Source organism: Oreochromis niloticus, linkage group LG23, assembly GCF_001858045.2.
Source record: "Oreochromis niloticus isolate F11D_XX linkage group LG23, O_niloticus_UMD_NMBU, whole genome shotgun sequence".
NCBI classification, from domain to species: domain Eukaryota; kingdom Metazoa; phylum Chordata; class Actinopteri; order Cichliformes; family Cichlidae; genus Oreochromis; species Oreochromis niloticus.
The window spans coordinates 22,882,845-22,910,024 of record NC_031986.2 but is presented as its reverse complement, the minus strand read 5'-3'; the positions used below and the strand labels follow the sequence as shown (position 1 = coordinate 22,910,024).

The window sequence follows — 27,180 nt, the reverse complement described above, 5'->3', positions numbered from 1 at the left end:
TCTTTCATGAGTTATTTACAAGTTTCTCTTTGTTCACAGCCATTGACATGTCGAAGAGGTTAACACGTGAGGAGCGGATCGAAATCGTGTTGACATCTGGTGAACGCAGTAACCGGGTCATTGCAGCAGATTTCAATGCATGACACCCTACGAAAACCACCCATCTCCCATGCTACAGTTAGCAAACTGCTTGCTAAGTTTCGTGAAACTGGTTCAGTGTTGGATTTGCCAAAATGTGGACGCAAGAAAACTGTCACTAATGAAGAAACATCAGTGGCTGTCCTAGCTTCATTCAGCAAGAGCCCACAGCGTAGCACTCGCCGCATGTCACTGGAGAGTGGCATTAGTCGAACATCCCTTCGGTGGATATTAGCTACTCACAAATGGCACCCTTACAAACTCCAGCTACTGCAGCATCTCAACGAGGATGACCCAGATCGGCGCACAGAATTTGCAGAATGGGCAAAACAAAAATTGGAACAGGACCCTCAGTTCACGCAGAAGATTTTGTTCAGTGATGAGGCAAACTCTTATGTGAATGGTGAAGTTAACAAACAAAACCACCGCTATTGGTCTGACCCTAACCCACATTGGATGGATCCCTCCAAGACTGTTGGAACAACAAAAGTGTTGGTTTGGTGTGATATATGGGGTACAACGATAGTGGGTCCATTCTTCATCAATGGAAACCTCAAGGCCACTGGATATTTGAAATTGCTACATGATGATGTGTTTCCCTCTTTATGCACTGAAGCTGGCACGTTCCCTGAGTTTTTCCAGCAAGATGGTGCACCACCACATTATGGGTGCCAGGTCCGAGCATTCCTAGATGAACAGTTTCCTGGAAAGTGGATTGGTCGTCGTGGGCCAGTTGAATGGCCCCCAAGGTCTCCTGATCTGACCCCCTTAGACTTTTATCTTTGGGGTCATCTGAAGGCAATTGTCTATGGTGTGAAGATACGAGATGTGCAGCACCTGAAACTACGGATACTGGATGCCTGTGCTGGCATTTCTCCTGCAGTGTTGCTATCAGTGTGTGAAGAGTGGGAGAAGAGGGTTGCATTGACAATCCAACACAATGGGCAGCACATTGAACACATTTTATAAGTGGTCAGAAACTTGTAAATAACTCATGAAAGAATAAAGTTACGTTGAAACCAAGCACACCATTGTTTTTCTTGTGACATTACCAATAAGTTTGATGTGTCACATGGCCCTCTGCCTATTGAAAAAACAAAAGTTGTATCCAAGATGGCCGACTTCTAAATGGCCACCATGGTCACCACCCATCTTGAGGAGTTTGCCCCCTCACATATACTAATGTGCCACAAACAGGACTTTAATACCACCAACCATTCCCATGTTATTACGGTGTATCCATATAAATGGCCCACCCTGTATATATATGATTCTGTTTCTGTTTTCTGTTTCAGTCTTCTTCATATCTCTATATTCCCCTGTGTACAAAATGCATTAAGAGTAGGTGGTTCATTCAAAAAAGTCAGGTTACTTGGTTGACATTTTTCCCTATATATAATTTTGCCTCTTCAAAATAGTCACTCTACTTCATTTGCATACCGTGGTCAGCATCTGCAGCTTCCTCACAGCGATGGCTGAAACTCTCATATGAGTCCCAGCGGATCAGAGGGTCCTGGGTGTTGTAGTCCACTGAAACGCTCGGCCCATTCTCCAAGTGACTCAGGCCTAAGGTTCACACAAGTAACATCATCATACAGGGCACTGTCATATTAGAACGTTTATATACAGCGATAATATTTTAGGTTGGAATGGCCTAAAATATATTAATAATCAGTTATCTTCTATTAGTTTGTAAATTTGAAATGGAGTTCCTCTATCAGTGGTTTGTGGCTATATTGACTTACACTCTGTTATCATTGGGAAAACCAATTTTGATTAATCAGCATTTTTATATTAAAGGATTTGTGTCTGAAATTCATTACGCCGACATAACAAATGTTGCTTTATTCTTAAATAGTGTTTTTTCAAACACAACATTGATTTGTTTGGGATAAATCTTCTGTTATCACTATGTTTTCCTTTTGCTATTTTATTTTTTATGCTAACACATTTCTCATGAGTTTTACTCTCAATGGACTCTTTGGTTGACTCTGATACATTTACATTAACGTACATTATGCTTTCGCATGAACTTTATTAATTTAAATAGTTTTTTAATGTAAAATAATGAAAAAAGAAAGAAGTATCATATTTTAACACACTGACACACATATAAACCACCACCCAATGTAAGGTCTATGCCACAACTGCCCTAAATTAACAATATTGGTAATTACAAAAATAATTTCTTACATATCTGTAATGGTTAATCCAAACGTTTGTACACATAAATATTGTTCTTTTCCATGAACTTTCAAATTTACTGTTTTACAAAACAGCAGAAAAAAAGTAAAGAACACTTTTGTTTTTTGATTAAGAGCTGATATCACTGTTTTTGTTTTTACTTGTTTTACTTTTCCTTTACTAGTGTTTAGGTGATTGGATGTTTTGCTTGATTCATTTCTGAATTCTTCTCAGAGAAGTCCAGCGTGCCGGCTCAGATTTGTAGGTGATAACGTACATTCAGTATCTTATTTACCTAATAAACAACTATATATACTTAGTTCGTTTACATATATCCATTTTCCTGTTTTATTTTTATAACAGGTGGTCTAATAAATTCAGGGACTGTATACATGCGCACTTATGAACCCTTGGTATTCTCTGAGAGCTTCAATTAAAATAATACATTTTAAGAAAATTCTTTTTTTAAATTTTGAAAAAAAAAAAAAAACTTCCAATGGCCAATACATCAGATCTCAGTTCTAAATGTTGAAAAAAAGTTGTGATGTTAACAATCAATTCTCCTTTCAGGTTGCAAAAAAAATGGATTACCTTTGATTTTCTCCGGTCCGTATGAGAAAACAAACTCCACCTTCCCATACTCTGGAAACCTCTCATCTGCAGACACACACAGCAAGAAAATCTGTTTGTTTTTTTTAAACCATGAAAGCATGTGTGGGTTTCACATCAAACAAAGGCACGGTTACAATTTATCATACATAGGGTTTACTATTTTACAGTTTTTCTGTATGAATTTAAATTACTTATCCAAATTCAAATCAATTGTGCAAATTTAGTGTTAATTTGATCTTCCTTTAATAAGAAATCTCTGGTTACTTTTCGCCATAATCACAGTATTACTGTAAGTGAATGCTTTTCTGCTTCACCACCAGAGGACCCTGTTTACTGTGAAACTGTGGGGAACACTGTCCTCCTGCAGCAGGACCCATGAATTTTTCCATGCTGGAAACCAGAGATCCAAGCAGCAGATAGAAGAGCATCAGAAACTGAAGCCATTATACAGTCTTGAGGTAACATTTTGATAAGTCTAGGTCAACACTAGGACACTGAACACCACCAGTCTTTTGTGTATAACTACATATTTCCATAGATCAAAGCAAAATAAGTCATAAATCTTTTGCCATATCAGTGCTAAGCTTGTGTATTTTTAAAAAGAATAAACCTTTTTCAGATACATAACCTTGATTCACAAAAACTCTATACAACTGTATGTTTTTAAGTGTCAAACAGTGTGTTATGTAAATCCAGCCAAATCAAAATTACCTTTGAAGGTCTCGTCCAGCTCATTCTTCCCAAAAACCACCCCAAGATCATGGATGGCACAAGTATGGAACTGCACCCTGAACACAACGTCTCTGGTTGGGTTTCTGTATCTCTTGTGGTAACACTTGAGCTAAGTTTAACAGATAATAGAGAAAAAATGGAGAAACATCATGAGACTCTATATAATATTAGGAAAATGTAAAGAAAAAAAGGTAAATGGAAGGAAACTGTTGCTTAAGTAAAGAAACATTATTTTGTTATCTTACCAGGATGTCTCCCTTAAGAAGCAGTCCAGGTTCAATGGTGATACAGATACTGGTGTTGCTGTCCCCTTGCACATTGCTACGGTTAAAAAGACAAAATACTAACCTTTAAAATAAAATTACTTTTCACCTCACAGGGTCAGTTTATGCCTGAATTCAAACACAAACCACGGTGAACTAGAATAAAAATTCCCATACTATATTCCTGACGTGTAGACTGGTTGCATTGCCTGGTAGATTTTCAGGAAAGGACGGCAACCTGTGAAATGATATAAATAAGGAATTTGAAATGTGTACAAGAAAAAGAGCAGAGTTTTTTCTGGGGTGTTTTCTTTTCTTTTTTAAATTTTTTTTGGCAGTGGTAGATGCTCACCTCCTTTGGACTCAAAGTTAGGTATGCCGTGCATGATGACGTGATGCAGGAACAGAGGCTTGTTGTTGATTTTTATGTGTCCTGACAGAAGGCCGTTGAAGTATCGCACATACCTGGACACAATGAAAAGTAAGCACTCAGTCCCAAAGTCTCAAAGTCTTTACAGATCAAGCCTTGTTAAAGCTGAGGACAGATAACAAAACTGCAGGTTTTCCTCTCACCCTTCACTTGAATTTTCATAGGCCTCTATTTTAAACAATGCTTTAGAAAAACCCATAATGACATGGATTATTACAAGGCATGTAAATGCTTTAGAGTGTAAGTAAGAGAGGGAATGAAAAACTAAAAGCAGCAGACTAAGGGTGATAGCGCTGGGTGTTAAGGTTGTGCAGCCAAAGAAGTAATGAGATTGGATGAAAAACAATTATTTTGGAACTAGAAGTCTTCTGTTATCGGTACTAGTCACTTGTAACTGAACAAACCTTTTATAAAGGGATTCTTTGAACCTGATGTGAACAATAGAATGAATGTTAGAAGATTGCCTGTATTACTTGGAAATGCCCTCTGGGGATCATGAATATCATCACAAAATCTCATGGCAAACAGCCGAATCCTTGTTGAGACATCTCTTTATCCTCCCACTAAGCACCTCCTGGCTAAGTTACACACCAAATCCTCATCCTGCTCATTTGGTGTGGTTCACCTTTACCGCCTGTGAGCTCCAACAGAACAGCCAGAACAAAATTTCACTCGTTAAACAGCCTTTATCCACTTTGGGAAATGTCACACTGAGTTGATGTGTACGGAGGCCAGTTGGGGGTCTGCTGAGTTACTGTGGTCTGGTTGTTAATGATGATAATGATGATGGTACCGAACGTAACCTTGACCGCAGGGTTGCCACATGCACACGCCTTCCTTGCTCTGCTGTCAGTGGCCAGATGGTTTTGCCTCTGTGAAATTCAATTAGACCGAGCTGGGACGCCATGTTAGCAGTACTGAGATTAACACAGGCTTGTAAGTATACCACATATGTGTGTGTGTGTGTGTGTGTGTGTGTGTGTGTGTGATATGACACATAATTACATTCTGTCTTATAACAAGACAACATCCTACCATAAAGGTCCTGGATGAGGCAGTGCCATTACAACGTCTTGTTTTAACTCATACTGCTAGCAATTGTATTTATATAGCACATTTAATTACATGTAATCTCAATGTGCATATAAAAATTAAACCTTAAAAAAAATCTACTACTGTCAGATATACACTCAGTGATACATTAGGTACAACTACTCCATCATTTGTTGATGTAATTTCTAACCAGGTAATTAGATGGCAGCAAAAAACTGCATTTAGTGATTTAGACATGATGACCTGCTGAACTTCTGAGCATCAGAATGAGGAAGAAAGATCATTTAAGTGACTTTGAACATGGTTGTAGGTGCCAGACATGCACCTACAACCATGTAGGTGCATGGTTGTAGGTTGTAGGACCCTACCAACCATCTAAATTTGGTTGGTAGGGTCATGTAAACAACATGAAAGCATGGATCCATCCTGCTTGGTGTCAACGGTTCAGGCTTCCGGTGGTGTAATGATGTGGAGGATATTTTCTCAGCACACTTTGAGGTCTTTAGTACCACAGGAGCATTGTTCAAACACCACAGTCTGTATTGACATGGTCAGTATTGTTGCTGACCATGTCCATCCCTTTATGACCACAGTGTACCATCTTCTGACTGTTGCTTCCAGCAGGATAACACACCATGTCACAAAACTCATGAACCTAACAGTGAGTTCACTCTTCTCAAATGAACTCTACAGTCACCAGATCTCAATCCAACAGACCACCTCTGGGATGTGACATTCACATCATGGATGTTCAGCCAATAAATCTGCAGCAACTGTTTGATGCTGTCATATGAATTTAGGTGAAAATCTTTTGAGAAATGTTTTCAGCACCTTGTTAACTCTATACTATGAAGAATAACTGAAGGTAAAAGGAGGTCCAAACTGGTACTAGTGAGTTACACCTAACAAGGTGACCAGTGAGTCTATATTTTTAGCCAGACAGATTTCCAATTTTAAAGTTACAGGAGTAAGATAAAGCTGGGGTATGTGGGGTTCTGCTAATGCCATCGCTTCACTGGACTGTGACCCTTATTCCTGTGATTTCCGTTCAAGTTCTTTGTGAGCAACTAGAAAAGCACATAAAACAGGTCAATGGTGTTTTGTCCCATAAATTAAATCACACTGTAAAAACGATAATTAGTAATTGTTGATTTGAGTAAAGTTTTCAAATTAAACTGACTTAGAAATAAAACTTTCCATTTACAACCTAAAATAGCTTGTCTGCCCAACAAATTTCTTCCATTGTTGTCCTAACTAAGATTTTCTAGCGAGCATAACAAAGATTATCAACTTTTGAGTAGATTTTTTGAGTCGAGTTGGGAACCGGTGGGAAACCCCGTAGGTGACTGGCACCAGTGTTGCCAACTTAGCGACTTTGTCGCTATATTTAGCGAGTTTTCAGACCCCCTAGCAACTTTTTTTCTATAAAAAGTCGCTAAAAAAAGACGTGAAAGCGCGTATCGCTTTTACTCTCAACAAGCAGCGGGTGCTGTAACGCAGTCAGTTCTTCTTTTAATCTTTTACTCTTCTGCTGTTTTGTGGATCACAAGGTTTAAAACTACTTATAAACACACACAAACACAAAGTAACTCCACCAGAGTGCCTATTTCGGGTCACTTTTGCCGGTCCAAGCCCGGGTAAAGGAGCAGGGTTGGAATTGTGACATTAAAAAAACAATAATTGCTAAAAGAAATTTAATTTGTAGTTCTAAATAAACTCTAAATGCATTTAGGACGTTTTTTACTCACTTTATGTCTCTTCCACGATGTTATTTCTCTCTCCAACAACATAGGTTACAATTATATTAGCGTGACCAATTATGCAAATTAGGTGATGACGTCATTTAGCGACTTCTAGCGACTTTTAGGACAGCCAATAGCGATTTTCCTTACTGAGGAGTTGGCAACACTGACTGGCACACGTCGTGGTCTGAATAAGTTTGAACTAGACCAAACGAGTCTGAGCAGACTGTGTGATAGTGGTTTGTCGATGTGTTCTGAACTGAAAACCTGCTAAGAAACTTTGAACAAACGTGGCCAAAATTGGATGAAAATTACAATTTTTCGACCATTACAGATTTTACCTGGTCTGAAGTTGGAGTGTATTATTTGACCATTTTTTGGACAGGTGCGGGAGCTGCCGGCCATTTGCCCTAGCAGGTAAGCTAACGACATCTGTTATTAGGATTTTCTACAAGCGCTAGGCTGCATCCTCCTGAGGACCCAGGAGGGTGGAACGAGTAAAGCACTGAAAAAAAGCCAAACAATAACATATTTAAGTCATCTAAGGGACTTATATATCATGTTTAAGCTAGCGAAGGACCGCGCGGGGGGTTGAAAATGATATGCCAGGAGTTCGCTGTTCTCGCTGCTCTAGCGAGCCTTGAATCCCCAGCTAGCTATCGAAGCTGGTGGTAACAGACGTCTCCGAAAACGTAGAAGCATTTTTGCAAAAATGTGTTGTCTTAATAAACTGAGCAGATATTTGAAATTTACACAGCTACATTCTCGCCTGAAAATACCTTAAAAGTTTACTTTGTGACCCAGAAAGAGTAATAAGAGTAATATTAAAACTAAGTGGCTGCCGCCATTGTTTGAAACTAGAATCGGCTGGGGCGTGCTATGAATTCTGGCATAGGGTGGGCCACGAAGGATACACCTGACCCATCCTTCAAAGCTGTGGAAAGTATTGTATTGTTTTGAGAGCCTTTTTGTTGGTGGAGTATTGATTTTATGTACAATTCCACGGGTAGACGCGATCTGTACGGTCCGACTTTGCACGTGCGCAGTAAGGATCGTGGAGTCCGATCCGTAACTTTTTTTTCTCGTTTTTTTTTCTACATTATATTGAAATGTTTCATTATTGCAAACATTTTCTCTCAGGCGGAGAGAGGTCGTGGAGTGTCAGCCTATGGTATCTGAGGTCCAGGAGAGATGACCTGCGCTGTTTTCCTCTGAGGAGGTAAGACTGTCCTAATTTATTTATAATTTAATTATTATTCAAATTGGGCATGATTTATACTTATATTGAAGCAGTACGGTATTTGCTGGGGTAATGCATTGGCCAACTTTATTATCTTGTGCTACCACTCCAGTCAAGGCCCTTGCCAGTGTTATATTGAAATCCTTACCCTGAACATTTCTGCCAGTACAAGAGTCCCCATGCTAAATCGAAATTGTGAAACAGAAAGGCAATCTCATAATTTTGACTTAGCATGTATTTTTTTTCTTTTTGTGCTAGAAATAGGACTTCTATAGTCTGAGATTGTTAGGGAAAGAATACTAAGGCAGGTCACAGAATCTGATTGGTCACAGATTTTGGTGCAACTTAGAACATAATATGTATTTTCATATTGATACTGGGTTTTGTGGGAGGTGTTTCTATTCCAGTGCAAAAGACGTATTCATGAGAGATTTTTGAAGTAGGTAGGTAGGTTTTGCTGTTGATGACACAGTCAGGCATATAACATGGTGCAGACTGTCCAAGACAGCTACCCAGGAATTTTCTGTGTTGAATAAATGACAATATTTTGGTGAATGTATTGTTTAGATATCTGAACATTTCATCGGATCACAAGCAAAGACCTCCTGGGGACCTTCAATGCATCCCTTGACAAAGTTGTGCCTGGCCTGCTGAAACTGTACTGGTCTAAGAAGGGAGCTCTTGGTGAGGAGATGGAAGACCTCCTGGATAAACTTGATGAACAGGTGAGTGAAGTGCTCCTTTATCTGACATTTGCAGAAGAGAGTATACTTTTCTCTTAACAGAAACTGAAAAAGATGTTGGCTTCAAATAAAACACATCAGTGGACATGTCCGTAAAAATGAATGTCATGAGTCATTGCTTTGTTCTTATTTGGCAGTATTTTATTTAATTTGTAAAAAGAAAGTAAAATTGTTAACATGGTGGTGGTTGTTGTTTTTTGGGGCGGGGGGGGGTTGTACGTTTTGCGTGTTGCTGGGTCTGACCTGTGCTTTACTCTCATTACTATGAGAGTTCTGATTTTGCATTGTGTATAGTACACCATGTTACTTCACTAATTGAAATTCTTGTTTTCCACTGAACACTCTTTAGACATCCAACACTGTGTCCAACGGGCACTGAGAGGCCTGCCCATTTTCCTCAAGACAAGATGCAACAGAGGTTTTCCTGAAGTGCTTAGTAAGTACAAAAAACTAATGCAAGTAAAACTAATTGCTATGAGATGTTTTTAAAGGATGAGTTTATCCAAAATGGAAATGTACACTTTCTCAGTGCAGTCCAGATAATTTTATAGTGGGGATTGCAGTTGTCATAACTCTCACTCCTTTTTTTCTGCTGAGCAGCTGCTGGGCATTGTTAGTGGTTGTTCCATAGCAGAAAATATTTTGTACAAAACTCACAAGGTGGCATTAATTAAAAAAAAATAAGCTTTTTCTTCTTAAAACCTCCATGGGTCAAACGACCAGCATGGTATAGAGGTTAAAGTTAAAATCTTTAGAAATTTGTTTTGTCTTTAGTTTTTCTTAGCTTTCAATAATTCATATTTTACTTTTCTTCAGGACACTGACATTTTGGAACCAGTGTTGAACGGTGCATCAGTTGCCATCCTCACCATCCTACAAGATGACGATGCTGATACGTCTGTGCGAGAACATCCAGTTGTGTTGGAAGGGGACATCGTGCTACATAACATTCCAGATCTCTCTACTGCCCTGGCACACCTCTTTGGCCTTCTGTATGCCCTCAACATTGATTATCCAAAGCAGATGAGTTTTACCTTTGAAGCAATTCAGGCCATCTTATTTTGGCCTGGTCGGACAATATGAAGGTGAAGTGGATAAATCATTATTCGAAATGTAAATTTTAGTCAGATGAATCTGTATTGTTGAGAATATATGGTGAAAATTTGTCTTGTAGTATTTTAAAAGATTTGTTATAGTGTTAGTTTCCTCTTCATTGATGGTAACATTTCTAATACCTTTTAACTTCCATAGTTCATCATAGTAAGCCTGTGTAAAATGTCAATGTCTGGGTGCATAGGCAATCGTTTGTGGCACTACCCTATTTAATGTGCAATAGTTATGTTCAGCTTTTACAAGACGGTCAGGGTGTGTGTGTGTGTGTGTGTGTGCATGAATTATTAAGTTGCTGGACACTTTTCTTTTTTGGTTCTGGACTCTGGAATTTTAACGTCTCTGCTGGGGTGCTCAAAGCACCCAAAAGAAACTGGCAACACGTTTTTGTTTGTTTGTTATTTCTTTTCTTTCTTTCTTTTGGTTTTTTTTAACAGAAATTCACCCTACTACCCATGACATTCTGAAATGTACTGAAAAGACTGTTGAACAAAATAAATAAGCTTTTAGATAACATTGAATTGTGCTTTGTTTTATTCTATATCTATTTATTAAGTGTTTTTTCAAGTATAATAACAACATACATTTTCCTTTGTTTATATAGGTAAATTTTCAACTCACTGGAGTAAGAATTGTATGATTACTCAACAAGAATATCTGTGTTTGGTGAAGGCAGAAATACATGGCATTGAAACCAGAATTTCTTCGTTAGACTTCCAGGATTATCCTAATTAGGTGAACAAGAAGATCCAAGTTGGCAGAACTTGTAAATCTTAGTTGAGTCAACAACAGTTGGCAAAAGTTGAGAAAACTCAAAAATCTCTTGCATCATGTTGCCTTGAAATTTTAAGTTTTCTCAACATTTTCTTTTTTACAGTGCAGAACACTTCCAATCCTTGACACAAATGTTCACTGTGCTTTCTGCTGCATACTACTATTTTCACGCTAATCATTTAATGACACTAAAATGCTACACGTAACACCTTTAATCCTGCCTTTTACTGGCTTTCGTGGAAGCAGCGGCCTGAGATCATCTCCCAGTCTTGATGTTAATGTCACACATTCCAGACCATAATGCTGCCAGTCTCTGGGGGCAGAGATAATTATATCCAAAGCAGGAAATAGCAGCGGGGCAGAGGGCAAGCCTATAGACCTGTTAAAGAATGACTGGCTGACTAATTCACAAGCTCAAATGAAGTGGTGTTAAGTCCCCTGGTGTTTCCTGTGTTCCTTCGCATATCCCCCATAACCTTTTTCCTGCTCATCCTTTCTGAAAAGCCCAGATCAAGACACCAATCTTCTCATGTGAAGAAGGGAAACTGAGAGGGGTCAAGCCTTTTAGCACCTCCCTGCCTAATATGCAAAGGCAGCTAATAATGTAATAGGAGCAGATTTATGACTTAGAGAACAAGAAGACAGTGTCCCTTGAGTGAAAAGTACAACAAAAAATAAATTGCTCAAATGTTTTTTAACCATTCTTGATTGGTTTGACTGGCTCTGGTTTGGAGTTATACCACTGTATTGCAAAAAAGTGTAGATGAAGTCACGGAAAATATCCTCTGATATGCTTAAAAGACAAGAATGTACTGTCAGCAAGCCTTGCAGCCTCCCCAGAGACACCAGTGGAATTCCTCAGACAGACGAGACAAGATAGATCGCCTCTCTTGGTGCTGTTTCCTCTTAATTACCCTAATTAAAACAAAATTGGTGATGAACGAAAAGAAATAAGAAAGAATTTCCTCTGTATAATTTTTCTAAATCTAAATGGGAGAGATCGAGTTAACACACTCACTATTAAAAGCATGGAGCTGAAACTTTTTCTTCCCTTTTTTTCAAAAACAAAATCCAACCATCAAATCTCATTTTCAGGACTGTAGCTATAGCCTTGTCTGCTGGAGTGGAGTTTTCTATTGCACTATTTTTAGATACAGGTAACTAGTTTCTTATTGGCATTCTTATTAGTAGTATATTGAATTTGTATTAGTCACTTTTTGTTTTGTCAAAACATTGACTGGGTAATTTCCCTTGACAACTTTGTGATTACTGCTTTTTAAAAGTAAATTGTTGAACCCATTCTGCAATTTTCAGCTGTTTAACTGACTTCCATACTTCCTGTGCAAAGTCCTTGAGCCACCAATCATTTCTTTGTTGGAAAATAGGTGAAGAAATACATGTAGTTTGCAGAGTTTGTAAAGTTATAACAAGCTTCAAAGTCAATATTTGGTGTGACCACCTTTATTCTTCAGCACAGTCTGAACTCTCTTAGGCAGCTTTCTTGTCATTTCTTTAAGTAGTCTTCAGGAATAGTTCTCCAGGCTTCTTGAAGGACATTCAAAGCTCTCCTTTGGATGTTTCTGCCTTTTGTTCTGTTCTCTGTCAACATGATCCCACACTGCTTCAATAATGTTGAGGTCCGGGCTCTGGGGAGGCCAGTCCATGACTGATAGCGCTCCACTGTGTGATTTTTCTATCCCGGTATGATTTTACTGCATTGACAGTGTGTTTGGGTTCATTGTTGTACTGAAAAATGAAGCTGTTGCCAGTCAGACGCTTTGCAGAAGATATTCTATGGTGGATGAAAATCTGATGGTCATAATTCTGTTAATTTTGACAAAACTGTCAAACATGGATTTATTACTCTACTAATCGGAAAGTTAGTGTTTCAACCCTTGGCCACTTCAAAGCATCCTTAGGAAAGGTACTAATCCTAAGTTGCTCTCTGAAACGTTCATCGGAGTGTGAATGTGTGTGAATGTTAGAAAGCATTTAACCTTAAGGCTGAGGTTAATGAGACATGTTGTATAAAGTGTTATGACTGCTCAAGTACAGTAGAACTGTGTAAAATTACTAAGAAGTGTTAAATCCTCTACTAACCTACTAACTACTCCTTAATATGTTTTATGAAATTGTTGTTACAGTTGCTTAATAAATCAAATTTGGAACGTAGTGGGTAAAGTGCTAGTGTTTAAACTAGCTCACCACATAGCAGATGTGAATAGGAAGTGAGGTAATAACTTACCTCCTCTGTGATGGCTGACCCACAGGAAGTGCTTTGTCTTCATAGAAGCGCCTCATTGCAAACCTGTCCAATGCCTGGTCAGCACTTAGAGACACAAGAACTGGGTAAGTGATGTTATCATTCACCAAAGAACATTTTGAAGATTACAAAACAACAAGGAGAACAGCCTTTATTTTGGAAAACCTGCTGAGATTTAGAAATAGCCCCCAGCTTTCATCATTTATGAAGCAGCTTTAATTCCCCCTGGAACCCTCCCACCTATTAACATCTGGTAGCATTAAAGAACGATGACAGTTTCAGAGCATTTCTTCTCACAGAGCCAGAAAAATGAGCTGGCCAGAGTCGAGTGTTTAGCTGTTATAATCACATCGTTGTTTAATTTTCAAGGCTGCTCAAGTCCCAGACTTCAAGGTCTAACCGTGATGGATTGTTGCTCCTGTCCTTACATAACCCTTCGAGGAGGAGCTTTAGAGGATCAAAGCACGCAGATCAAACTTTTTCAGTGCTGACAGCCTAAAATGTTCACCTCTGTTTAAACTCAAACACCAACGCCATCTAATATGTAACACTACATTCTAACACGTTTTGGGCTGTGTGATGACATGTTTGATACCTTGCAGATATGTTGCTGTAATGCATGTAAGCAGCCACCACAACACCCGTTCGACCTCGGTTCCCCTGTGAAAGAAACACAAAACAGGGCTTGTTTAAATGATTTAAAGAGTCAAGATGCGTAACAGGAAAATTGATGGGAATTAGGGAAGATTCCAAAAGGATCATTGAATTAATGATCAAGGAACAGCGCAGAAACAAATCCCCCTTCGATGGTAATACATTGGTCGGCGAGCATTTTCACGTGTAATTGAAACCCAAAAGTTGGAGCTATATTTAAATAATAATGTTTAATCATTCTGCTTGGTTAAAGTGGTCGGCTCAATTCGAGCATAAACTTTGTTGCTTGTCCTGCTTTATCTGGATACCATGTGCAAATACTCTGAAACAACAGAGGATTCATTGCATAACTGTGAGAGCTAAACAATCTGCAACCTCCAAGGCTGAAAGATGAAGAAACTGTAGTTTCTCAACTTATGGCTCGCTTCACAAGCAGCCAATCCCCGTGCATGCCCATGTTACAGCCATAGTTAAAATGACTAGCAGAATTTAATGCTAAATTAATGCTAATTTTCCCTTTTGTAACATCTTTACTGGTGGTGACCACTTTAAATTTTAATACTTTGAATGACTGGTGGGTATGAAATAGGTTGAATGCCATCTACTAGACTTGCCTATCAAAGCTGAAAAAGTAAACTGAAACTCCTAATTGTTTTGGGGGAATTTTGCCTTTTGGAGAAGTTTTAATACATAAGATATCCTTGTGTATAATAATGGATTGCATTTATATAGCGCTTTTCTAGACACTCAAAGCGCTTTACAATTCCACTATTCATTCACTCTCACATTCACACACTGGTGGAGGCAAACCACCTGTATCTCTAGAGTCTAAGCTTGCTAACCAAGCAAGCCAGAGTTATCCAAAGCTAGCCAAGTGTTAGCGCTCTAGCCTAATTATGCTCATTTCTGATTACCTTAAAAACAGTGACAACCAGAATACATAATTAGAACACAGGTGATACAGTAGCTCATCCGGCTCATAAGCCACTACCTTGATAACAGTTTTGGGTGAAATCCAATTAGGTGATCGCTGTGTATTATTTTGATTAAATTCACATGTTCAGTGGGGACGTTTCACCACGGCATAAGGTTATTGGTCCTTCAGCTAGATGAGCTTAAAACAGTAGTCCATAGCTCAATGTGTGACTTCACAGTGACTATGTTTTATGTCAAGCTATGAAACTGAATAACTACAAATTATGTTGATTTTATGAGATCAGCAATGAAAAAAATAATCACATTTCCATATTTAAAGGGAAACTTTACAATCTCTATGCCCAGCCAATAAATGTTCCAGCACATCACCGCCGCATTACAACAGATGTTTTTACACTTTGTTTTTCTGCCTTACCTTATTGTGCAGTACCACCACATTGCGTGTGTCTCCATTGAGCCACGTGTCAATGGCCTTGCACATGCTGCAGATCTTATCCAGTGCTGGTGCATGGTGGTCCGGCCAGCCAAACTCAAGAACCTGAGAATAATTATTCGTCAAATGAGCTTTCGCTTTCCAAATTTGTTCTTCTTAACCATGAATATACACTATATGCCATGTTTGTACCTTATGGTTTAACTTTGTTAAGTCGCTCTGTCCTTCGCTCAGGTTGAGCACCTGAAATCAGGAAGAGAGTAAATCAAAGCAACTGATGGACGTGAGATGCATTTTAGAAAATCTTTGGTTTTTGTTTTCAAGGACATACTGTAACCATCTTCCAAAAAACCTGACGAACAGCAAACAAAAGTGTCAGTACAGTCCTGTGCTCTAGTTTCAGCTGAGGGTGTTTCTTACCAGATAGTGCTCGCCATGTTTTGACCGCAGCATTGTCGCCACCTCTTTCAGGTTGGCGTTGTAGCTTTGCTCCTCGGCCCCAGCGGGAAAAGAGACAGAGATGATTCTCTCTGTGATGTAGACCAGGTCGACCTCATAGCTCTCCTCCATGGCCTGAACCACACTCTGACTCCTGCAGAGGTAGAAGGAGCAGAAGGTCTTGAAGCTTGTCCCAGTGGCAGATTTTACATCACAGCACCATTTCACATTTTTGATTGGCAACAAGCTCTTTTCAGAGCAACATAAGCTGTGATTTTAAAGGGAATGGTCAACTCTATTGTATATAGATCTGCACTGATCAGAGTTCAATCACAGAGTCCACAGAGTTAAGCTCAGTCTGCAATATTCATTTGTCATATACTGTCATACAGGCTTAGACCCCCAACCAGTAATGAGTTTTTAAGACTGATACCAATATTTGATAATTGAGAAATCCAATATATCAGACATTTTTTTCCATTTTAAACATACAAAATATATCCGTGTTCTCTAATATTTAATATGTGTATTTGTCCATACTATGGTGAGACTGCGGTTTAAGTCACTCTGTTGCCAATAGGGAAGATGCTTGAGCTCTCTGGTGGTCGATCTGTGCAACGGCAACACTTATAACATTGTTGAAGGGTGTTTTTCCTTTCTCTTATTTGCCTTTTTGAATCTTCATTTATCAGACACAGTAAATGCCAAAACCAGGACATCGGCAAACAGCTAATATCAGCCAAGCTTTATATAGCACACTGTACGTAATTATTTTAGTCTATCTACAGTTATAGCTGCCTCTGCAAACCACTTTGCAACCATCCCCATACCAGCTTCTCATTTTCATGCAGTTTCTGACTTGCTGTAAAATTAAATCTTTGTTGTGTTTGGGAAAAAGACCATCTTTATTACATCTCATTATGATAAATACAAATATAAATTAATAAAATATACTGGTACTTTTCAACATTGTTACTGTATAGTTGCCAGAAACTTTTAAGAGACAACTCAATTTAGAAGGACACATCTTGTAAAGGATGCTTTGACCTTTTAACCTTATCAGCTCTAATCACAAGTTTTCCAGTTATATTCCAGTGCAGGATTGCAGCTGCTGTGAGAACATTTCTTGAACTCTCTGATTTCTCTCCGGGATTAGCCAACAGAGTTTATCACAAACATCCACTTCATCACATGTAAACTCCTGCAGCTCACTCTTATATTTCTTGGAAAGGAAAAGATTTACAGTCTTTCCGTGACTGTTGACACGACCTCTGCCGATATTACGCAACCTATTTCACCGGCCAAACAGCGCGCAGTTTTTTTTGTTTTGTTCTGTTTTGTTTTTGGTCAGCGGGCATACGGTAAAGCTCTGCATGAGAAACAGCCATGCTTCAAGAATGACAAACAGCAGAGAATATGGAGTGAAAATTTACATTCCTACACACCCAGCACAAACAATCAGTTTCTAATCTTCATTAATAATAATCAAGGACTGTAATGACTTAAAGAGCTTATTAAAGACTAAACAATAATTTGGTAATCTTAGAAGTCATGCTGTTTAGATTGTAGAAAAATAGACTTAATTTACTCCATATAGAGAACCCTTATTTCTCCTAATGAAAGCAGTGTGAACAACAATACAACATGGCTGTGTGATGGTGCTTTCTTACCCCGACTGCTTTCGCCTTATCTCCACGCTCTTGCAGGACCTCGTAGATCCCTGGTGGGCACATACACACAGACACACACAGGCAGATGGTGGGAGACAGAGGGAGAAAAATGATTCATAAGCAAACTCCATCTGGTAGTCATGATGATTTTATTGAATTACAGTCTGACATAAGCTATTAGGGAAAAGTCAGATCACAGACACAAAACTGAAACTGCTATGAAAAGATGGAGAGAGAAGAATCAGCTGAAACAGAATGATGAAAAGTAAAAGAAGCAGCTGACAAAAGAAGGCATTCAACCAAGACGCTTGACAAAAGGAAACCGAGCAACAGAAAGAAGACAAAGAAGAAAGAAAAAGTATAAGAGGTGTAAAAAAGTATGAGAAATGAGGAGAGTGTTTTAACAGAAAGCCATCTTGAACTGGGGTCTTGTCAAGACTCGAGCACGCAATTAATTATCCTGTCCTTTACCCAGATATTTACAGAGGGAAGAGTGAGAACAGGTTGTTTCACCGTGACAGGGCTGCAGATGGAAAATGTTACTAAATATGCTGCACTGTCGAGGAATTGCTGCATAATAGATGCTAGAGTTGGCTCTTCCTCTTACTGCCTGTCGGCCGAGGGGATAACTCTGTGTGAGTCAGGAAGATGAAGCCATCCAAAAAGACAAAATGACTGCTGAATTTATCTCCGCGGACATCATCTGTGACATGCTTTACTTTTCCCCCCACATCGTCATAAAGAGTGAGCGCTCGGCTTCACCGCTGAAGAGGTTAAATAAGTGATGTTGGCAAGAAGTGTCTCAAGGTTAAACACGGAGCTCCCATGGCTCTTCTTACTGCTGGCGAGTGGCTTCTCCCAGAAAAAGCTAATGCAACCCCCCCCACCCCCACCACCCACCCCAGTGAGCCAAAATGGTCACATAATTCTAAGTGATCTGACAGGATCCAGATGCTAGACGCACCACGGACGATGGTGTTTGCAAAATGAAACAGCCTGTTCACACAAGGCTTCACGAGTGCTTCGATGTTATATGTCACATCACAGGGACAATCTGCAGCAACATAGATACATAAATGAAAGTCAATCTGCATGTAAAGTGGGGTAAGCGTCTCTGAGATTTAACGGTCACTTTTTGCCCGGTGACACCGGGTTTTGCATCTACCTCACACTTACATCTGTACCCAAGCTCTCTATTGACGTTCACTATTAAAAACACAAGCCACAGCCACTGTATGACTAATGCAATGTGTTTTGACTCAATCTTGCTTCTATTATAAATATAAAGGAGAAGAGTGGTTCCCAACTTTTTTCTATCCAAGTGTTTTCTAAGCGCCAATAGATTGAAAAAAAAAAGCTTTTCTTAAACACCTTTTATGTTTAAATGTGTTGAGTTCAACTTTATTCATCTGTTTTACTATTCCATAACTTCCAATTTTAAACATTCATCCATGATTTTTAGACACTATTCCATTTAGCAGCTTGGTATCTGGGCAATGCTAAATGTTTATCTGTCTTATTCTTTCAGCTGTTACGGTGTGTTCCTGACCAGTGTTGGTCAAGTTACTTGAAAAAAGTAATCAGTTACTAATTACTGATTACTTCCCCCCAAAAGTAATCCCGTTACTTTACTAATTACTTATTTTCAAAAGTAATTAATTACTTAGTTACTTAGTTACTTTTTAAAAACATGATTTACAACCTGAATAGGTGATAAAGCGATAGATCTTTCAGCCCAATTCTACTTTTTCTGCATAATCCATCATACAAAATGTAATCAAATGGAAAAGTCTCTTTTTAAAACTTGTTTTATTAGTTTTAATCTTTTCACTTTTTGCATCAAGCAAAAATTAAATTATATGCAACATTCTCTGACTGGAAGAATTTTGTTTAACATTTAAACCTATTTTCTGCACATTCCAGCACATAAAATATTTTTTTTTTTTTTTTACACTCACTCTTTCAAATAGATGAAAGTAAAACACAGCAGAAAATAAATAAAATCAAAGACTAGCGGTCCTTTTGCTCTATTTTCACCTGTAAAGCAGGACTGGGTTAGGCGGAGGTTTACCCTGGTGCAGGTGTGCCGCAGCGGTCAGTTGAAGAATCCGCGAGTTTCTCGTAGCGCACTCGGTGCTTGCTTGGAAGTTAAGGGGTTTTTTTCGCTGTAAAAGGAAGTTTTCTTCCCACGCACAACGGACACTAATGTTTTTGTCACTTTTTATGGAATCAAACTCAAAGTAAGGTCAGTACTTCCACGCTTTAAACGCTGCGCGCTCATACTCTCTCCGCACTCGATATATTATCCATTGTTGATCTGCAGACAGCTGTTGTCACGAACGTTGCACTCGCTTACCTCACTGTCATGAGACACTCTCACAAAAAATCACGGTTTTAGTAACGCAGTAACGCAGCGTTCCTACGTGAAAGTAAGGATAATCTAATTACCGTTTTTGCAATAGTAATCCCTTACATTACTTGTTACTTGAAAAAAGTAATCAGATTACAGTAACGCGTTACTGCCCATCTCTGTTCCTGACTAAGTAAGAAATTGGAAGTTCCAAATTGCACATTTTTTGCAGAAGACCCCCTTCACTCAGATTTCCCATTTGGACAGTCGAAGCAGACAAGCATACCTTGAGTTAGCAATCCAAGATGGTGGCGCTAACTGTAAACTGTAGTAGAACTAAACTTTTAATCTGTTCTGTATTTCTGGCTCACTAAATAAGTGCAACAGTAATGAGATCTATAAATGTGTTCTTTCAAGTGCAAAAAATCACGTATAATCACTTTTCCTGGAACTCGCTAACTCGGAAGAGATGTCACTCCCATGTTCTGACATCCTAGTTTCGAGGCATCTGGAACAGAGTATTAATCTGTACTACTAACATGCAGTTTAATCTAGTAATAGTCTAATTTTCATATGTACTAATTTTCATTTAATGTTCTAATCTTTTAATTGCTTTTGTTTCAGTCTCTACAGTGAGGAGCTTCAGTTTAATTTCAGTTATGCTAACAAGTTTGTTTTTACTGTAAGTTAAGAACTTTTAAATGCGTATATGTACTTTTGTCTTGCTATACCAATTCATTCATTGTGTTTGTGATGACGTGAAGTTTTTTGTAAGACATTGACTTTTGGTTACTTTGTTTTGTTTCATTTTATACACTCTGTAACTCAGTTTTTTGTTTGTTTGTTTTACTTCTGGCCTTTGTCTGGTTTCCCACCCATGATAGGCCAGTTGTTTATTCACACCTGTGTCTGTGTATATTTAGATACTTTATATATTAGATATTTATACGTTGTACATTCTTTTATATATTTAAAAATACATAAATAGTTAATGTATTTTGTAATTAATGTAATTTTGTTTTCAATTTTCTAATGCTTAGCCATTATTTTGTTAAACGTTAACTTTTCCGACAAATTCCTTTTTTAGTTCCTCTCCATTTTTTACATAATTTTAATGGTTGAGCTTGTCTTGTCATTTTACCACGGACTACTACTTCTCTTATTATCACAAATAAATTATTTTCCTCTCAGTTTAAAAATATTTTAGAAAGACTTTTGAGTAATTAATTTCTATATTTACAATATACGTATCTAATAGATAAATAATGGGAGAAGACTGAATGCAGTACACATAGGTGAAAAGGCACTAAGAAATTTAAGTTTAGCTATTTTACAACTTTTAATCATAAATCAAAAAAAAAAAAAACTTTATTCCATGGGAGTGGCCTACCTTGCCAAATTGGAACCCAGTACTACACCTCCAGCCAGAAAGCAGGTTGGCAAAATGCATTCGAATGGTGCTGACCAAAGGCATGGCGAGGACCCACTGCTCTCTGTTTCTAAGCAACGATAAAGCTGCAAATACCAGGCTTTTTGATAAAATTGAAAGAATCCAGGCAAAATTTGGTGTTGTACATCTCATTCTTTTTTGGGATTTCAACTCATTATCCAGGTGGTCAAAGCTTAATCATTCATTCTCTCCAACATCCTCAAGGTCAAGATGTTAGAGTCCCTTCCATTTGTGCCGAGCCTGATCAGCGATTATGTAATATATCATGATGCATCTTCCTTTTCTTCGTTCCTTCTCAGCTGTCTTCTCCCTACTTTCTCTATCTTTCTTCCTCCCTCCCGCCCACTTTGTGTTCCCTGGAACTACTCCTCCCTTGGTCTTATTATCTCTCATTATATCTGACTGCCCCTCTCTCCCCTCCAGCTTGTCTTGGCTCATATCTTTCACCATCCCATGTGCTTGTGCGGTGTATGGGTCCTGTAAATGTTTGTTCCTAACTACCCTTAAGAATATGGTCAGCAGCATGGAATAACAGGTTGCATAAAGTGTGGAATAAAAATAACATTTTCTGTCTGTGAGAATTATGTTCTCTAATAGAGCTTACACCTGTGCATCCACTCTTCCATGCTAAATACTGATTTCAAAAATCCCCATTATACCTTTGGATGACCCTCAGTAGGCCCCACACTGACTCTGTTATGGTCACAATGGTGCATTTTGAGTCAAAACCACAATGCATGTATCCTGCATGGACTAACCAAATAAATATTCCATCTGCACGTTGGTCCAGACACCACAGATAAATGCACACATACACGGAAAACCTCATAAATGATGACTCCAGGATTTAAGTACAGAGAGAAGAGGATACCATGACAACTCATCAAGATATTAACCAATAAGCATAACACTATATCTGTGAAACATATAAAAGGCAACTTGATACAATGGGATAACACAGGGAATGCTATAAAAATACATGACAACCACAACAGAGATCTTACTGGTTAAACAAAAGGCATGATTGATACATTAGGACCACAAATTCAGCTGACGATACAACAAAATTTTTATTGGAAATGTCTGGAAGGGACTGTATCTGTTTAGTCCCAAATACCAGTATGCCACTGTCAAACTGTTTGTGACAACTTTCTATAATTACAATTTTAAAAGATTAACAAGACCATAGTCAAGACAATTAGTAGCCTCTGTCTTTGTATTTTTAGTGCTGGTGTTTCTCATCAGTATGCCTGTATTTCCTCACAATCTCAGTTGCTTGCTTGTTTGCACAAGAAGATGACATTTCTATGAAGCCGCAATACATGGCTTGCATTTAACTGAACAGGATGAATATAATTTACACTTCTAAATGCAGTGCTAAAATTTTTCTTTTTTTTAAAGATTTTGATAGAATGATGTTAAAAATATTAAAAAGTATCGCTGAACAATAAACATTGAACAATAAGAGGAGGGGGGAGGTTTTCACATGTTTGCAGCTTGTTTTATTGTGTTTGACAAGCTGTAGTTAGTTGCAATTCATAGCTGTTGGAATGGTTTCCAACACTAGCCTAATTTCACAATAAAAAAGCACTCTAAAACATCCATAAAAGCTGCTCAAAACACTGAGACATAATCAACTTCATCCTCTGGATGTGCTAAACACTAAATTTCTGCCAGAGCATGCAGTTAAGTACTTGTGGCTAAATACACACTTTAATTTGTTGCTAGCTAGCACAATGTGCTGTTTACTTTAGCCTTATGTTTGCTTAGATTGGTAGCTAACAACAAATGCAAAAAGCTAACTAAAGAATGCTCTTGATAAACTAAAGCTGTGTACCTCTGGATGTGTTTCAGTCATACTTCTTGGACAGCAATAGGAGGACACTAACTGCGTTGTATGAGCTAGCTAGCAACATGAAATGTGTCTGGTCATTGTTTCTCATTTTTTGGGGGTGTTTTTGTGCTTTTTCTATTTTAGTTTGTTTGTTTGTTCTTTGCATATAGCACATTAGACGAAATCATCTTCCATTCTGTCTCCCAAGGCACAAACTGTGGATAAATCTCTATATAAGCTGGTGCGTACAGGCCGATCTGTGTTAATAATCCCACTCTGAGTCATCTCCTTATTTCTGCTTCTGATCTAAACATTCGGAGGACGTTGGATGTAGACATCGACTCATTATGACACACAAAAAAAGAGAGCAGGAAAAACAAGGATGTAAGAATTCTGCTTTTATCTTTTGAAATATAATATTCTTCTGGTCTTATGAAAAAGGAGACAAAGACAAAGGAGCCCTTTTAGTCAAAAAGGATTGATTGCGACCTTTGGATTGGTTTGCATTAAATAACAGTTTTTGTTTTACATTGGTAGTGTTCTGCTCTGTTCTTTCTTTGTTTTTGTTTTTTAGCTCTTCCTTTCTTGGGTCCCCACCACCTATGCCTACACTCTCCACTGTTAGCAATGTCAGGCAGAACAAGCATGCCTAGTCTCTAGCCAGGACTTGGCACTGATTTCTGGCACAAATAAGAGAAAATTTGCAGTGGACTGGTAGAAACATATGTCTCTACAGCTTACTATTTTTTTTTTTTTTTTTTCAGGTATGTACCACATATTCATTTCCAGTGGCACAGAACAGAGACCTCAGCTAACCTGAACATATGCAGTCTGAAATTATCCATTAGAAAAATATGTACCAGTCTTTAAGGGTCTGTAAACTGAGTTCTAAATGGATAGCTGTTATGTAGTGGATGGTGCTACCACCTTTTGCAGTTTGTAAGATGTAAAGTGAACCATGTTTGAGATCAAGGCTTAACAGAATTATTCCCTGATTAAATTATTGATTCAAAGCTAATAAATATACAACTTGATGGAGACTCTCCTTAGTTGGTTTAATTTAGTAAGAAGTAATTTTACATGCCTTAATGCAAATATCAGAGCTCATGTGTGCCGTTTGCACTGTACATTGTCTGTAGTTAGCATTTGTTTCTACAGTAGGTTGCTGCACATGTTTCTCTATTTCAAAACATACAATTCAAAGCACAGCATATTTCAGTGACTGCTGAGTCATCGTTATTAAACACTTATTGCTTCTTAATAATTAGATTTTTGAGAAATTGTATGTGGATGCCTCAAATGACAACCTTAGCCAATGGCATTAATCGGCTCCTCCGCTATTCTGTGAAGGTTTTCCGTAATTATATGAAACCTGGTTAGACTGCTCCCTTTCAGCCACAATAGCTGAGGCTGGCTTGTGATAATTGACAGTAAGGTTTGGCTTATGTTTGTGTTATATAGGGTTGTGAAAGTGATTCAAGTACTTCAACACTGAACTGGGTAAACCACTTCTCTACAGACCTCAGTTTCATGCATGTGGTGCAACATACATGGAACTGCGCTATTTCTGTAATTGCAGGAACTGAGGGGTCTTGCACGAACCTTGAGAAACAAAAGTACATAGCTGTATCTATCCAGGTGTCTATGTATGTTTTGCTTCATACAGTAATGTACTTGAGGATTGTTATTCCAGCGTCTTGTTGCAATAACAATAGCAGCTTTTATGAATGAACATCTTTTAAAGCATGTCTTCTTGGCATTACACTTACGCAGAAGAAGTGTTACTTACCGGTGTATCTACATGCTTTAATGGCAGCTGAGGAGTGGGAGGCTGGAGAGAAAAGTGAGACAGAGTCAGCGGGTTAATCATTGTTTCTTTCACACGAAGGAAGAAACAACATGGTGAGAAAAAAAGATGAGAAGGAGATGTGAGAACCAGGTTTCCTTTCTGGATGTCCCTCTCTCACTTATTGCCTGGGTGACAGTCACCTACTAGACTCACTCTGTGTGTGTAGTTTTCGGGTGTAACATGTTCCAATGTAATGCAACATTACATTTGCTTGTAATACAGTAATATAATGCATTACTGTATTAAATTCAATTCAGCTGAGTGTATGCAGACTCCAGCCCAGCAGTCAGTGCCTGATCTTCAACAGGTAACAAAGGCAGGCAGGCTTGTAGCATTTATTTCTATCTGTTCATGTTTATTCACAGCTTTTTATTGTTGTTTTTATGTGTCTTCATTAGGACAGATGATGGTACAGAGTACCATAAGCCGATAAGCGTAAGATAAAGTGTAGCGTAACAAATTGCTAATTAACGTCCTCTTATACTTTTAAGAACCAAGAAGTAACAAGCAGTGTTTACATTTTACATTAATATATTACTTTTTTGAACAATGACCCCAATGGGCTTGAAGAAAAGGTGGTAACTAGCAGATGCTATATGATTATTTGGCTTTAAGGTATGTTTTACCCTTCAAGAAAGCAAAAAGATAGGCAACAAATGTAAAGTAAATTGCAGCAGCTGTTGAAAGCACAAAGAGTAACTATTCCTTCTTTTGTTTTTAATTTTTTGTGAAAATACAAAAACCATAACAACAATTCCATTTCTCTATATAATCAGCCAACATTTTCCTATCAAAGATATAGTCATATTAGCATAAATATTGCCCAAATATTTTCTGTTGTATGGAGCATAATGCATAACAAATATGTTTTTGGTGATTGAGCAATAGCATCATTCTATAGTTTATTAAGCTAAGCGCAGTAAGTCCTTTGATTACAGTACTCTCAGAAGAGTCTGTAGCACACAAAGCAGAGTAGCATCACAACTTAGCAGTTGGTGGAGTGGAGATAATCAGCATCTTCACGGTAAGTTGACAACTAAATATTAAGTTAGAACACTGTTGGAAAGTCCATAAACAATGAATACTTAATTTTCTCTGTTCAGTATAGCAATAACATAGTATTAGCATCAGTATTAGCTCCGAAAAATCTACTATCAGTCATGTTTTTAAAAAAATGTTGATTTGAGGTTACTTCAGATTTTGATGCCAGTTCAAATTTCCTTATTTTAGGTTATTCGGGTGTTTACGGTTGACCAAACTAACAACTGAGACAAACTAAATATAGACATATGTTTGGATCCAGTTTTCCTTGTCATACTTTTCAATTTAATCCTATTGCATGAAGTCTCTGCTGACTAATTTCATGACATTTTGTGAGTTTTTACAGTGTTTACATTTAAAGGTATACAAAGGGTTAAAATTTCAAATCAGTTTCTTAAATTGTGCATGTCTGTCCCTGAACGAGGCAGAGATGGAGAAAGAAGGAAAGAAAAAGAAAGTATGTAATTAGAGGCACAGAGATACAGAGCTTGATCCATGTTTTAAGGAAAATCTCTTAACTGAGTTAAGTACAGGGTCTTAGGCTGCTGTGAGCTTTGTAAACAAATCTGAAGGACTGTTTAACAAGCTGCAGCAGTGATTTTAAAAGGCCAAAGCCCAAAGTAAATAAGTGAAAAGTAGTTATTGTAGCCTGGAATCTTCCTAATTTGGTCAAACCATTGGTGGTTTAATCATAAAAATATAAAACAGGACCAACTGATCCCTTTCATATTTGAGTTCATTAAATACTCACTACAAATCAGGGAAATGATCAAATTGGTATTTCTCCTGGTTTTCTAATCATGACCTAACATTTGCTGAGCAAGCATTCTTTGTGGAAATGAATGAAAACTCCAATTTCAAGCTCATTAAAATGAAAATGGCTCAAGTCTTGTTGTCGCAGTGCATAAATCCCATTTTATCCTCTAAAGCAGAAAGCCTTAACGGAAAAGGGAATAATGATTTTCACTGAAGCTCTCTATCGTTCCTCGTCTGCTCAGTGTGGCAGCATCCGCATAGCTCATACCAAATTACTGAAAGCAACACAGGATGTGTGGATGCTTTTGACAAAGTCTGTATGTAAAAGCCACCCCCTTTACTGCAATCCTTATACTTTCTTTTTGTATTAAGCAAGATGATTGACCTAAGGCTGCATAAGGGGATAGTGAGAGAATATGTCTGTGATGGTTCTCAGTCATCCTGGCGGACCAATCCCTGGCTACCAAGACTAGCAATCGGGACAT

General features: G+C 38.1%; 1 protein-coding gene and 1 long non-coding RNA gene across 8 annotated transcripts in view; one reads left to right on the top strand and one right to left on the bottom strand.

The window, feature by feature from the left end:
• tns1a (tensin 1a) overlaps positions 1-27,180 on the bottom strand; it is a 118,429-nt gene that overhangs the window by 32,688 nt on the left and 58,561 nt on the right. For 6 of the 7 annotated variants that reach the window (XM_013276348.3, XM_019351871.2, XM_019351870.2 and 3 more), the window contains 13 exons: positions 24,839-24,880; positions 17,416-17,465; positions 15,728-15,899; positions 15,500-15,550; positions 15,290-15,412; positions 13,880-13,944; positions 13,267-13,350; positions 4,282-4,394; positions 4,107-4,167; positions 3,912-3,987; positions 3,646-3,775; positions 2,914-2,979; positions 1,579-1,704 (listed from right to left, as the gene is read on the bottom strand). In XM_013276348.3, coding sequence (XP_013131802.1) covers positions 1,579-1,704; positions 2,914-2,979; positions 3,646-3,775; positions 3,912-3,987; positions 4,107-4,167; positions 4,282-4,394; positions 13,267-13,350; positions 13,880-13,944; positions 15,290-15,412; positions 15,500-15,550; positions 15,728-15,899; positions 17,416-17,465; positions 24,839-24,880 — 1,159 coding nt within the window. Of the gene's footprint in view, positions 1-1,578; positions 1,705-2,913; positions 2,980-3,645; positions 3,776-3,911; positions 3,988-4,106; positions 4,168-4,281; positions 4,395-13,266; positions 13,351-13,879; positions 13,945-15,289; positions 15,413-15,499; positions 15,551-15,727; positions 15,900-17,415; positions 17,466-21,155; positions 21,498-24,838; positions 24,881-27,180 lie in introns of those variants that run through there. The other variant, XM_013276349.3, reaches the window with a different exon arrangement.
• On the top strand, positions 7,332-10,360 carry LOC109197004 (uncharacterized). Its single transcript, XR_002058331.2, has 5 exons — positions 7,332-7,571; positions 8,295-8,373; positions 8,962-9,119; positions 9,487-9,573; positions 9,954-10,360. It is a non-coding gene; the product is annotated as an uncharacterized LOC109197004 (long non-coding RNA).